The sequence below is a fragment of the Cryptomeria japonica genome, chromosome 5 (genome assembly GCF_030272615.1).
Source record: "Cryptomeria japonica chromosome 5, Sugi_1.0, whole genome shotgun sequence".
NCBI lineage: Eukaryota > Viridiplantae > Streptophyta > Pinopsida > Cupressales > Cupressaceae > Cryptomeria > Cryptomeria japonica.
The window spans coordinates 344,487,276-344,500,726 of record NC_081409.1 but is presented as its reverse complement, the minus strand read 5'-3'; the positions used below and the strand labels follow the sequence as shown (position 1 = coordinate 344,500,726).

General features: G+C 37.3%; 1 protein-coding gene across 1 annotated transcript; it reads right to left on the bottom strand.

The window, feature by feature from the left end:
- Positions 1-4,422: 4,422 nt before the first annotated feature.
- Positions 4,423-5,613, bottom strand: LOC131035440 (AAA-ATPase At4g30250-like). The gene has a single exon (XM_057967139.2). It carries the CDS (start codon positions 5,611-5,613, stop codon positions 4,423-4,425), a length of 1,191 nt encoding a protein of 396 aa, XP_057823122.2.
- Positions 5,614-13,451: the final 7,838 nt, after the last annotated feature.

Here is a 13,451-nt window from a genome sequence, read left to right as displayed (position 1 = left end):
AATGGAGGCCATTACTCACCAGCAGTTTGCTGATGACACAATGCTGATGGGAAGTGTGAATAGGACGGAAGCCATGACTTTCAAAAGGATTCTTGACATTTATGCATTAGCTTCTGGTTAGGAAGTGAACAAGAATAAATCGGAAATCTTCTTCTTCAATACTTCACAAAACATAGAGACAGATATTTGTAATATTTTTGGGTTTGATAGAGGGAAACTTCCTTGTAAATATTTAGGGATACCGATGGATAAGGGAAACAATATTATTTCATTATGGAGAGGTATCCTTGATAAGATGGATCTCAGGTTGAATTCTTGGAAGAACAAATGCCTCTCTTCAGCTGGGAGGATTACATTACTTAAAGTTGTTTTGGCGGCTATTCCGATATATCAAATGTCCTGCCAGCAATTACCTAAAGGAGCTCGGCTAGAAATGGTAAAAAAGATGAGGAAGTTCTTTTGGAATATGGATTCAGACAAAAAGAAATTCGCATTAATTTCTTGGGATAAAATTAGCCAACCTATCAGTTTAGGGGGAGTTGGCATCAAAGATTTGGGGGTACAAAACATGGCTTTGGGGGCAAAGTTAGTCTGGAAAATGTACTTGGAACCAAATCTTAAATGGGTAAGGATCCTCAAAGCTAAATATCTTACTAACTCCAACCCTGATAGCATATTGAGGACGAAAATATTACCCAAGGGATCCAAAGTTTGGAATTTTAAGATAGAATGTAGAAAGGTGATCAGGGATTATCTAACTTGGGATATTGCGGAAGGATCTGAGGCACTGTTCTGGGAAGACTCTTGGGGGGGCTATCCAGCCTTAGACAAAATAGGTATAAGCGAAGAAGGTATAGAACATTGCAAATCTATCAGGGGTAGGTTTGTTAAGGATTATATCAAGCTTATCTCCAATGATCCCGCTTTGGGTTGGGAATGGAAACCCCTTGATGAGATGAACTTGTCAAATGCAGACAAGGAGATCCTCTAGAATAATTTGAGGCATCGGAATTTATCATTACATAGTGGGAAAGACAGGATAATATGGGCGGGTAGCTCTTCAGGCATTTACAAAGCCAAAGAAGGATACTCACTTTTAAAACTCAGTCGAGCTGCAACCAATCCTAATATACCGATTAGCCTATGCTGGAATAACGTTGGTCTTCCCAAAGCTGGTATCTTCTCATGGGCAGCTTTCCAAAAAAGAATTCTTACCTCAGACTGGTTCTCAAAATTAGGATTCCTGGGACCATCGAGATGTCCTCTATGCGAATCAGAGGAAGAAAATGCAGATCACCTGCTTCTCAATTGTAGTTTCAGTCAGAGATGTTGGGATTGGCTTTGCTCAAGCCTTGGATGGCTGACGCCGAGACCTAGGGACATTTCAGAATGGCTGATTAGCTGGCAACCTCCTCACACAAAGGATATATATCACTTAGTGTGGTCAATTTCCCCGGCAATCCTCATATGGGAAATATGGAAGGAGAGAAACAGGCGGATCTTCAAAGAATCAAAATTGAGGGTAGAATCCCTTCTAAATAAGATCGAAGCAACAATTGTGGAAAAAATTAATAATAAACTTAGACATACACAGGAAAAGTCTATTAACTTAACCAGATGGGATGAGGTTCTTCGATCTAAATGGTTGGGTTTGATAATTCCCCCGTTTATTGGGAAGGGTGGGAAACAGGCTGAGTTAGATAGGAAGCTAACAAAATGGGCTCCCCCCCGAAAGGGCTGGGCTAAGCTAAACTTTGATGGCGCTTCCCGTGGGAACCCTGGTGTAGCAGGTATTGGGTGTGCTATTCATCAAGATAACGGAGATCTAATAGCTAGCATTAATAAGCCCATAGGTATGGCTTCAAATAACATGGCTGAGTTTTCAGCGTTGCGGGAGGGACTGATTATAGCTAAATCACTCAAGATTAAATATCTGGAAATTGAAGGTGATTCGACATTAACTATAAATGCAGTCAGGACTAGGGAAGTGTCTAACTGGTTATTGAAAGTGGAATTAAAAAGAATTCTGGATTTGATCAAATACTTTGAGGAAACTTCGGTTAAACATATTTATAGGGAAGGTAATTCTATAGCAGACAAGTTAGCAAATTTAGGGGCAGATGGTAATTCGTCTGTCTTTAGGAAGGATACTCCCTCGGATTAATACTTTGGCATTGGCCATGTCAACAACTCATATCACTCCTCTCCAAGTCCTCTCCTTGGCCCTCATGTATAAATTCTAGGATATGCGGTCACCGTTTCCTTATAACAGCATTTTGGTATACTAAGTTTCAGATAAATATATATATATATATATATATATATATACAGATATATATATATATGCTCACATATATATATATATGTATATATTTGTAGTTAATCCCATATGGACTGATTTATGTTATATGGTGTACTCATATAAATACAAATATATACATATATATATATTCATATATATAGATATATGTATATATATACAATCATATATATATACATATATATATATATACTCATATATATATATATGTGTATGTGTGTGGGTGTAAATAGAAACACATACAATTACACACACACATATATACATATATATATATATATAGATACTATATATATATGAGTATGTGTATATGTGTACAAAAAGGTATTCATTGATATCCTTATTCGAACCTTCATATATGCTTGTATTAATCTCTCCTCACCTGACCCTATGTGTGGGTGAAAGGGGTGTTTCAGGAGAGTTGAAAGGAGATTGGTAGATGTCGGGTATTCCTATTCTGGCTCATGCAGGTCTCCCCTCCAATGCAAGTTATCTATGTTTAGACTGTCCTGGGCAGCGAGGGTATTGACTTCAATATGGCATATATGATGTCTTCTTTTGACAATTAGAGTCTGCCAGGCTATGTGTATTCATGCTAAGGTTACTGGCTTTTTGCATTCTGATATTCTTGATTCATTGCATCGGATAGTGATTGATTTTAGCCCTATGTTAAATAGGGGTCAGATAGCACTGGTTTCTGTTGCGATGATTGTGGTACAACAGTGGATTCTATAGAGTATCATAGTATTGGACTTATCTTGGTTTTTAGATACCCCTTCTCTATCGGGTGGGGTTCATTCGGGTTATTACAATCTACTGAGAAATGGATGTTTTTTTTTGTAGTGGTTTTGTGGAGGGAAGTAGAGGTCAATCCAGGCTTAAGCATTGATTCAGATTCGTAGAAGGTTCTATTGGATTAGACTCTGTATAGGTCCTTTGCTCTTTTGTTGTTTCACTCCTATCTCCAGGCATATATATTTCTGTGTGCATTTGTATATATTCATGATCCTGGCAGACTCTATGATAATCTCGCATATTGACATTTAAATGTACATACATATGCATATGAATTTATTTATGTTATGGAGTATCAGATGTCTGCTGTGTTAAAAGTAATTAAGGAACTGTTAGAAATTGATCCTTTCCATTAGTGTAGGCAGAATTGTAGCCTGGATAATCTCTTAAATTGAAACCTAAAATGTTAAGATGGTTTCAAGCTAAGGGATATCCAGGCTACAATCCTCTTACATAAAATAGAAAAGATGTTGTTATTCATTGAATGATTGTTACAAATTATCTTGTTTACTATGCTACTAACAGTCTGGCAAAGTGAGTTGCAATAAGGTTTTGCAGATTCGGGATACAGGACATAAGTTAAAGCTCGAAGTATTAGTGGATTCGCCATATTTGTGAAGATGGATCCAACCAGAAAGTGTTGCAAGATTTTATGTACAAGAAGAAACTAAAATGTCTTAATAAGATAGCCACCATCCTCAGATGAGGAATTGTAAAAATTTACAGTTGTTTTTGTTATTTGATCCCATAAGGGATCTGGGCTAGACTGGAGGTTTTCTTATCTCCATTCTTTCCTACCGGTGCCCACACTGAATGGAGATGTAATAATTTTATAAAAGAAATAAAATTTGGCTTCGGCCTTTTATCGATCAAAAAAAAAAAAAAAAAAAAGGTTTTGAAAGTTTATTTCGCTAAATTAGATCAACAATTAAATAGTGGATAAGAATTGGAATTACGTGATGTTTTGTCAAGATTCAATTGCATAACTTTTCAATCAATCTTAATTGATCAATATATCATGATAAGTGATTTAGAACAACACATCACTTATTATTTAAAAACATTAAAAAAAAATTTAAAATAATAATGTTCTATCTACAATAACATATATTAGAATTATTATATAATGAAATATGCAATTTTAAAATATATTTTTTAAGTTTTATATGATATCCTATCCACCTATCCATTGAACTTCTTATAGATACGTGCTGGTATAGTGAAATTTGAAAGAAACTCTGTTCGAGGTGATACGGAGGGCCATGCACTCAGATAAAGACGTGCATCTACAGTGGCAAACCCAACTTTTAAAAGCCTTCTATGGGATCATTTCCAGGATTTATCTCTTCCTTCGAGACGTATTTTTCTTCCTTCTCCGTTTGGGAAGATTGGGATTGACGTAGAGCCTGTTTTTCCTTAATCTTGGCATCCAGGGCACTAATCACATTACTCACTGCTTTGTCAGGAGTGTCCACATTACTCATCAGAATTTCTATAATTTCAGCAGGAGTCATTTCGGCCCCGGAAGCGATCTTCTCCTCCACCAAAGGATAAAATTCGTGAGCTTCAATTCTCAAATAACTGAAAGCGAGAATTTTAAAAACTGCGAAGTTGCAGTAAGAGAGTTCAATGTGGACATCCATTCTCCCACATCTAAGAAGAGCGGGATCGAGATGTTCAGGGTGGTTAGTAGTAAAGATAATAATACGCTCCTCACCGCAGCAAGACCACAATCCATCCGTAAAAATGAGCAAACCAGAAAGGGTAAGTTGACTTCGCAGCTTGCTTTCTGTGGACTTCTCCTTCGACTCTCTATCCGTAAGATCGATGGAGCAGTCAATGTCCTCTATAACAATGATGGCCTTTTCACTGGTCTGAGTAAGAAGGGCACGGAGCTCCTGGTTATGAGAGACCTTAGTGAGTTCAAGATCATAGATGTCATATTTCATGTAGTTTGCCACGGCGGCAATTAAGCTGGACTTTCCCGTTCCGGGAGGGCCATGAAGAAGGTAACCGCGTTTCCAGGCGCGACCGATCTGTCTGTAGAAATCTTTTCCGGCCTCAAATCGATCAAGATCATTGATAATTGTTTTCTTTATGGATGGATCGAGTGCGAGCGTATTAAAAGTAGATGGGTGCTTGAAAGGCATGCTATTCCATCCTTGTCCACGAATGGCGTTAAATCCACTATTGGTATATAATTTGAGTTCCCTTTTGCCCAGTTTATGCTCCGCCGTCTTTTCGGATACGTGGTTCAAATAGGCCTTGAGGAGGTTCTGGTCTAGTTTGTTCATTTTCAGAGTATAGGCGTGTCTTTCAACGGTTTCTTTGTCCACCATTTTCTGTATGGTGTGTTGGGTCCAGCACATTCTCACTCCACGGAATGAGTCGTGGATGAGTTGGTCTGTGTCGGGAGAGATGCCCAAATCTCTCGCATTCACGCCTCGATACGCCGTTAGATTGCGAGCTTTCGCCGCGCTTTCCAAAGGTCTGATCATGCCAGATCAGAATCATAGCCAAAACCAAGATGATCATCAAGACTAACCAAGATAGGTCCAACCAAGATATAGTGTTGACATCAATGACAACACTTAACGAAATCTAGCATATATGCCAACAATAAATAATATCATTCACATCAATATCCCTTGATTCAGTAAAAATATCCACTCTATATCTGGACCAAAAATCTGATCCATTCTTGAACTCATCAGACAACTCTTGCAATGTATAACCATGGAGATTTGAATTATCTTTGATCTTAAACCTTTCAAGAACATATAACTTAAAGCTAATATGATCAACATCACAAGGAAATATTTTAGTATACAAATCATGTTCACAATCATTAAATTGATAATTTTACACATTCATTTTTTTTTTCTTAGTAAATGGTTGAAGCCAGAGATCCTATTAGATATGAAAAGATTAATACAAAGTTTTCAACATAAACAAAACATAGGGACAAATCACCCAATTCTATGTCAGATAACAATACGAGGACCTATAATGTCTAGATTAAGACAAGACCAAATTGACAATGGTAGAAAATAGTAAATGATATTGCTAAGAGAAAAAATCGAAGACTTCCTTGCCTTAGCCTCTTGGCTCATGAAAAGATGCTGGTGAATGTAGTTGAACACGATCAATTTTCTTTGAGAGTTGGTCCACCCTCTCAGAGGTTATCTCCTCCTCATCTTCTTTAGATTAATCTAAACTTCCAAGACCATATAGACATTCACCATGCTCATATTTTAATACCCATCCTTTATCTTTATTTACATCATTGCCTATGACTCTCTCTCCCTGGCCATTAGCCAAAATTCCCATGACTTTCTTTAAAAAATTTAAACCCCTACTGATTCTGAAATCTCTTGCCTCAAAGCTCTAATGGTTCTATATGGTGAATTGGAATCTTTGGCAGCTCCCTTGCCCTAATTTTAACTACAAAATATTATCTAGGACACAAGATTGCGAGTCAATCATCATTCACTAACAACACTCTATCCAATTCACCTAGAAATGTTCGTTTAAAAATATAGTGACACAACATTTTTGCATCCAATTTTCTTTCTCCCATGTATAACATTATGGCAAAAAACATTGCCATAATTTTTGCGTTTATATGGTATCTATGATTAGTAGGAATAAACTCTAAATACCAAAATAGTTTTTACTACATACAAAATTAGCTTATTTGAGAAATTGATTACCTCTCCTAGATATTTTTGAGTAATCTCAGCTAAGAAATCCATATTTTGTTTTCTGGCCACAAGTCATTTTCACTGTCATTATTAAGAGGCTATAGCTAAACATATAAAATACCATTACTAGAATGAGAAACACGTTTTCCATCTTCGACAATTTCAGAGATAAAAATTTCAACTAAGAAACATACATAAATATTTTCAACCCTTTCATAATCAACTGATTCACACTATGAAAGCATTATAGTAGCAAATTTGATTATTCACAACTACATATGTATCTTTTCTCCTATATTATCAATGTATGTTTCACTCAAAATATACATGTACATTTTTTATTTATGAGTACAATCAACATCAAAAAGGAAACAATCATATTAGTCATCACCATTAACTTTATCATTTAGCTACTCCATGCATGGTCTCGACATATTTGCAACATCAACGATTATTGATTCTATCATTACGATGCAGGAGAAGGTCCATTCTCTAGAAGTTTCTCATAAAGAAGGATTTCTCATGAAGTTGGATTTATCCAAGGCTTATGATCATGTTGACTAGCCTTTTGTTCCAATAATTCTTCATGCTTTTGGGTTTTTTTACAGAGTTATTAGGCATATTTGGTAGTTGATCTCTACACCCTTTTTTGTTGTCCTGATTAATGGTTCCCCTTCTCATTTTTTCAAGTCATCTAGAGGTTTAAGACAGGGGGATCCAATTTCTCTGATCCTCTTCACCATAATCGCGGAAGTTCTTGGCAGATACTTGTTGAAATTGGTTTCAGAAGTTTCCTTTTAGAGTTTGAAGCCTTCTTTGTCTAATCTTTTGTGCTCCCACCAATAGTTCATTGATGATACTATCCTCACAGGGACTTCTACTATTAGGGAAGATAGAACTTTGAAGAAGGCTCTTAATCTTTATGGAAAGGCTTATGGTCAGATGCTTAATTGGAATAAGAGTTCCCATTTCTTTTGCAATACTCCTAAGATCATCCAGAGAAGGATTGCAGACATTCTTGGTTGTAATATTGGTTCTTTTCCTTCTACTTATCTTGGCCTTCTCCTCTATTTGAAACCACCTGATTCCTTTTAGTTGACCCTGATTGATAGATTCAATAAAAAATTGGCAGGTTGGAAAGGTGCTTTGTTAAGCCAGGCTAGGAAATTACAAATTTTAAGTCTACTCTTCTAAATCTCTCGGTCTATGCTGTAAGTATTATTTAAAATTCCCTCCAAATTTGTTGAAGTTATTGAAAGGATTCAAAGTTAGATAATGTTTGTAAACCAAAAGCAGAGGGGGGGGGGTTGGGAATTCAAAGTATTCACCCCTTTATAAAGCTCTATTGTCTAGGTAGATATGGAGGATTTTTGAAGATAATTGTGATTGGAACTTGATCTGGTGCGGTAAGTATATGTTCTATCTGCCCTCTTTAATGAAGTTTTTTAGAGTGGAAGGTCTCCCTTTGCACTCTTTCCTTTGGATTAATGTCCTCAAGGCGAGAAAGGTGTCTGAGATGGGAGGGGCTTGGAAGATTGGAAATGGTAAGACTGTTAGATTCTTGGAAGAATCGTGGCTTTCTCTTGGCACTTTATGTGATAATCTTAATTTTTCTCCTTTTGTGGAGGATTGTAAAGCTAATTTTGGGGGTTTTGTTGCTGACTATTGGAAGGACTCCGGGTGGGTTAATCTTTTTTATGTCAATCCTTTGCTTCTTCCTATCCAACAATCTCTTCTCTCCTTCCTCCCTTGTTTGGACTCTCAATATTCTTTGCTTTGGAGAGGAATGCCTTCAAGTCACTTCTCTGTGGCCTCAGTTGTTTCTTTGTTGTCTTTTGCTTCCTCTCACCCCCCTTGCTCAACAAAAGCGTGGGTGAAGAACATTATCCCTAAAGTTAATATATTTTTTCAGCTCACACTTCAAAATAAACTTCTCACTACTGATAATCTTTGTAGAAGGGTTTTTTTGCTTCCCAATAGATGTTTTATATGCTTGTAGGAGGAGGAAATAGTTTTCCATATTTTCCTCCTTTATTCCTTTTCTTTTGATTCTTGGAGCAGGATCCTTCAGAAATGGAACCTCGATTGGGTCTTCCCTCATAATGTTTTGGAATTTTCGAAGTAGTGATGGTGTCCTTTTTATTCTATTTTAAAGGTGTTGTGGTCTTTTATTTTTCCTCATTTCTCTTGGGGAATATGGAAGGAGAGGAATAATAATATTTTCAGGGATTCTTCTCTTCCCTCTGATGTGGTTGCTGAAAAATTTTGCAACATTTCTGAGAATATTAATTTGGTGTTGAGTTGTCTGTTCGTTTTCTTTGGTCATGGGCAGTGATTATGATATTGTTATATCTAAAGAGTGGAGGATTGTTCTTGATATGCCTAGATTTGGAAGAAAGGTGAAGATGTCTATAGGTGGTAGTGTGTTGATATTTCCTCCTTCAGGATGGGTAAAGATTAACTTTGATGGGGTGGCTAATAGCAATCCAGGGCTAGCTGGGTGTGGGGGAGTGATAAGGGATGAGCATGACAGGTGTATTGCAGCAGTACAAGTTCCCATGGGTACTTAGACCAACCACATTGTTTAAGCCATGGGTGCTTTCCAAACATTTCAAATTGCCAAACAATTATAATGTAGGAAGGTGTGGATTGAGGATGAATCGAATAACATTATTAAGTGCCTTAGATGGAGAAGCCAACCTTCTTCGACTATTGAGCATACCAATAAGGCCTCTATTAATATAATTAAAAAATTTAATGAGTCCTACATTTCCCATGACTATAGGGAAGTTAATTGTGTTGCAAATTATTTTACCAATATGGGGGTTAGGATTGACTCGAGGAAGAATTGGTTTAAGGAAGACACCCTGGAGGTTGAGGTCAAGTCCTTTCTTATGCTTGATCGGACACATGGCAGATTTGATGGTATTCCTACTAAATTCAATGATACAAGTAATTAATTTTTCTATCATTTTTTGGCTTGGTTTTGGATTGAATGCCTTCACTTATAATTATTATCTTTAGTCCTCGCACGTTTTATGCGTATTTATTGTTTTGGAAGTTGTTGTTGGTTTTTTTGTGAATGACTCTGCTTCTATGAAGAGCATGTTGAACACATTGTACCACTGAGAGGGGCCTGAATCAGTGGTTCCTAAACTTATTTTACTTTTAAACCAAGCTTTATGTACCGGTTAACAATCTAAACACTAAAAATGGTTATGTCAGTGAGCCAAGAGAAGTAATTAAAAGTAAACACACAAAGACATACAATCACACAACACCAAATACACGAGGAAAACCCAATGTGGGAAAAACCTCGGTGAGAAATTTTGTTGGAGACTACTGCTCCAATTCAACTTCATAGTGAACCAATGAATTACAAATATTTTAGGGCACCAACCCAAGGAGCACCAACCCCTATTGATTTAGGGAACTAACCTAAGGAGCACCAACCCCTACACCAAGCATCAACTTAATGTGATACAAAGAAATATAATTAAATACTATGAGAGAACCTTGTTGCAAATGGGTTATGCAACACCTGATCAAATTTTGTCTCTCGGTAACATTGTTCTTTGCCACACCAATTCGTCCACTACCGGTTGTTTAGTTTCTATCTTAAATCACCAATTGGTCTCCCTCTGCCTTTCTTCTCTGTCTCTAAATATTTCATTGCACAATAACACATTCACAAATGCCTTCCTTCTGGTACACACTCTGCTGATATACTAGACTGATAACTCTGTTCCAGTTCACCAGTTGCTTTGTCACTGCTGGTAAAGCCCTTGTACATGTTTACCCTGCTAACACTTCATCACTTTGATTATCAGTGAAATGTCTCTCAAATTGATTTCTCTCTTCTTGCTAAAGCTTGCACTTCTCTCATAATTCAATCTTCAGTCCATATATTTATATGTGGGGGTTCCTGCCAAAAATACCATTCAAATGGTGACATGCTAGGGTTTTCCTCCACCAACTTAATCTTCATTAGATCCGGTCAGATTTTCTTTTCTGAGAAGATGATCGGCATCATGTCAGACAAGGAGTGCCATAAATTCACCTTCCTATGCATGTATTCTATTTTTAGCTATTTGCAATAGGTTTTAAAGCTTTCTTTGTCCATTTCCAATAATGGCTCAGATGTTTGTTCCAACCACCATGCACAAGGATTGGATCGTCCTGCATGACCAAATCAATCACCTACCTCTCTGTCTTCCTTGAGCCGCAACATTCTGTCATCAACCCATGATTCTTGGGTTCTTCATTAAAATGTCAACCTACTCACAACTACCATGTCGATGAGCACTTCATCGACCTCTGCATACTTGCCACATGTCATCCTTGTCATTATCGACCTTTTCTTAGAATGCTAAGTCAGTTTGCTTGATCTTTAGACTTGTCATGTCAGTTTGGCTCCATTCACCAACTAAGACTCACTACTAGTTCAATACACCTTATTGATATAGCTTAATCAATTGTCTCTCAAACCTTCCAACATATCTTCTGTCGGTGGATCGACTTGGCTTCCCATTATCCATACCGGTCCTTTCATTAAGTTTTTTTACCGGTTGCCCTATTTGCTTGCTTGCTTGCATGTGATCCTGCTTATAGGTAGATGTTGCACAGGAAGTATACCGATAATATACAGGTTTTTTCAGCTAACACAATCCATCCTTTATACCGATGGCCTGCACATACTTCACCTCCGGTGTTGATGTGATTCTTGTAACATTCTGTCTCTTCATCATAATCAACATCCAAGCATCTTTCTCTCTTGTTGTGATGCTATGTAAATTCATACCAGTTTCATGTCTTCTTGTATACTTCTTCCTTCTCACTGGTTTACATCTTGTATACTTGCTCAGACTTGTCGGTCACCTCTACTTACTCACCGGTGACCATTCGACACCGGTTGACATTAATGACAACCTAATGTTGATAATCTCCCCTTTTGGCATTGATGTCAACACATGAGCTGGACTCCACCCCGGTTGATTTCTCCCCATTTGACAATAATGGCAAAGGGTTGGGGTATTGCATTATCTACTTTATTCTCCCCCTATTAACACAAGTTACATTCTTCCATAACAGGTCCATTGCCCCTTTGATTCATCTTCAACTGGTTTGACTATGTATACTCCCCATTTGTCAAGTCTACTTTGTGTGATCTCAACCGATACTAAGGGATAAATTCCTAAACTTCCCCTATGATCATCATGTGGTTCAAGAGATACAGATGTAGCTATAGGCTACTCCTGAACCATACATCTCCTAACTAACTTAAGTGCATGAGGTCGGTGACACAACACCCAACTTGTGTCTCAAATACTCAAAAGTTCTTACCAATAATGGCTTGGTGAAGATGTCTACCACTTGTTCATTGGTGGGGACATATTCCATCATGACTCCTAGTACTTCAACTTTCTCCCTAAGAAAATGATACTTGATGGCTATATGCTTTGTCCTTGAGTGCATCATTGGGTTCTTTGATATGTTGATGGCATTTGAATTGTCACACCAGATGGGAAGAGGATCAGAGGTATCTACCTATATGTCCTTGAGGGTCTTCTTCATCTAAAGCACTTGAGAACATCATGTGGCAACAATAATGTATTCTACTTCAATATTTGATAGGGAGACAAATCTTGCTTCTTATTGTGCCATGAAACCAACTGGTCACCTAGGAAGAATGCAACTCCACTTGTTCTCATTCAGTTATCAATGTAACTTTCCCAATCACTATCTATGTATTCTTCTAAGTTAAATTTTCCTTTTTTGGGTACTATAATCCATAATTGAGTGTCCCTTGTAGGTACCTAAAAATTCTGCTGACTACATTCATATGTGACTGCTTGAAACCTGGCCACCATGGACACTACTTGCACAATATCTGGTCTAGATGAAGTTAGGTATAACAAACTACCTATCATGGATCTGTACTAGGTCTAATCAACTACTGATGACTCATCATTCTTACTCATTTTACAACACTTGAGATCTATATAATCCACTACCTATCATGGATCTGTACGGGTCTAATCCACTATCAATGTCCTTGAGGGTCTTCTTCATCTAAAGCACTTGAGAACATCATGTGGCAACAATAATGTATTATACTTCAATATTTGATAGGGAGACAAAATCTTGCTTCTTCCTATGCCATGAAACCAACTAGTCACCTAGGAAGAATGCAACACCACTTGTTCTCTTTTGGTCGTCAATGCAACTTTCCCAATCAATATCTGTGTATTCTTCAAAATTAAATTTTCCTTTATTGGGTACTATAATCCATAATTGAGTGTCTCTTGTAGGTACCTAAAAATTTTGCTGACTGAATTCATATGTGACTACTTGAAACCTGGCCACCATGCACACCACTTGCACAATATCTGGTCTAGATGTAGTTAGGTATAACAAACTACCTATCATGGATCTGTACCAGGTCTAATCCACTACCGATGACTCATCATTCTTGCTCATTTTACATCCAGCCACCATGGGAGTACTTATCAGTTTGCATTCCTCTATTTGAAACTTCTTTAGCATGTCCTTTGCATACTTCCTTTGTGGGATGAAGATTCCTTTATCTAGTTGTGATATGTGCAAAACAAGGAAGTATGTCAATTCTCCAA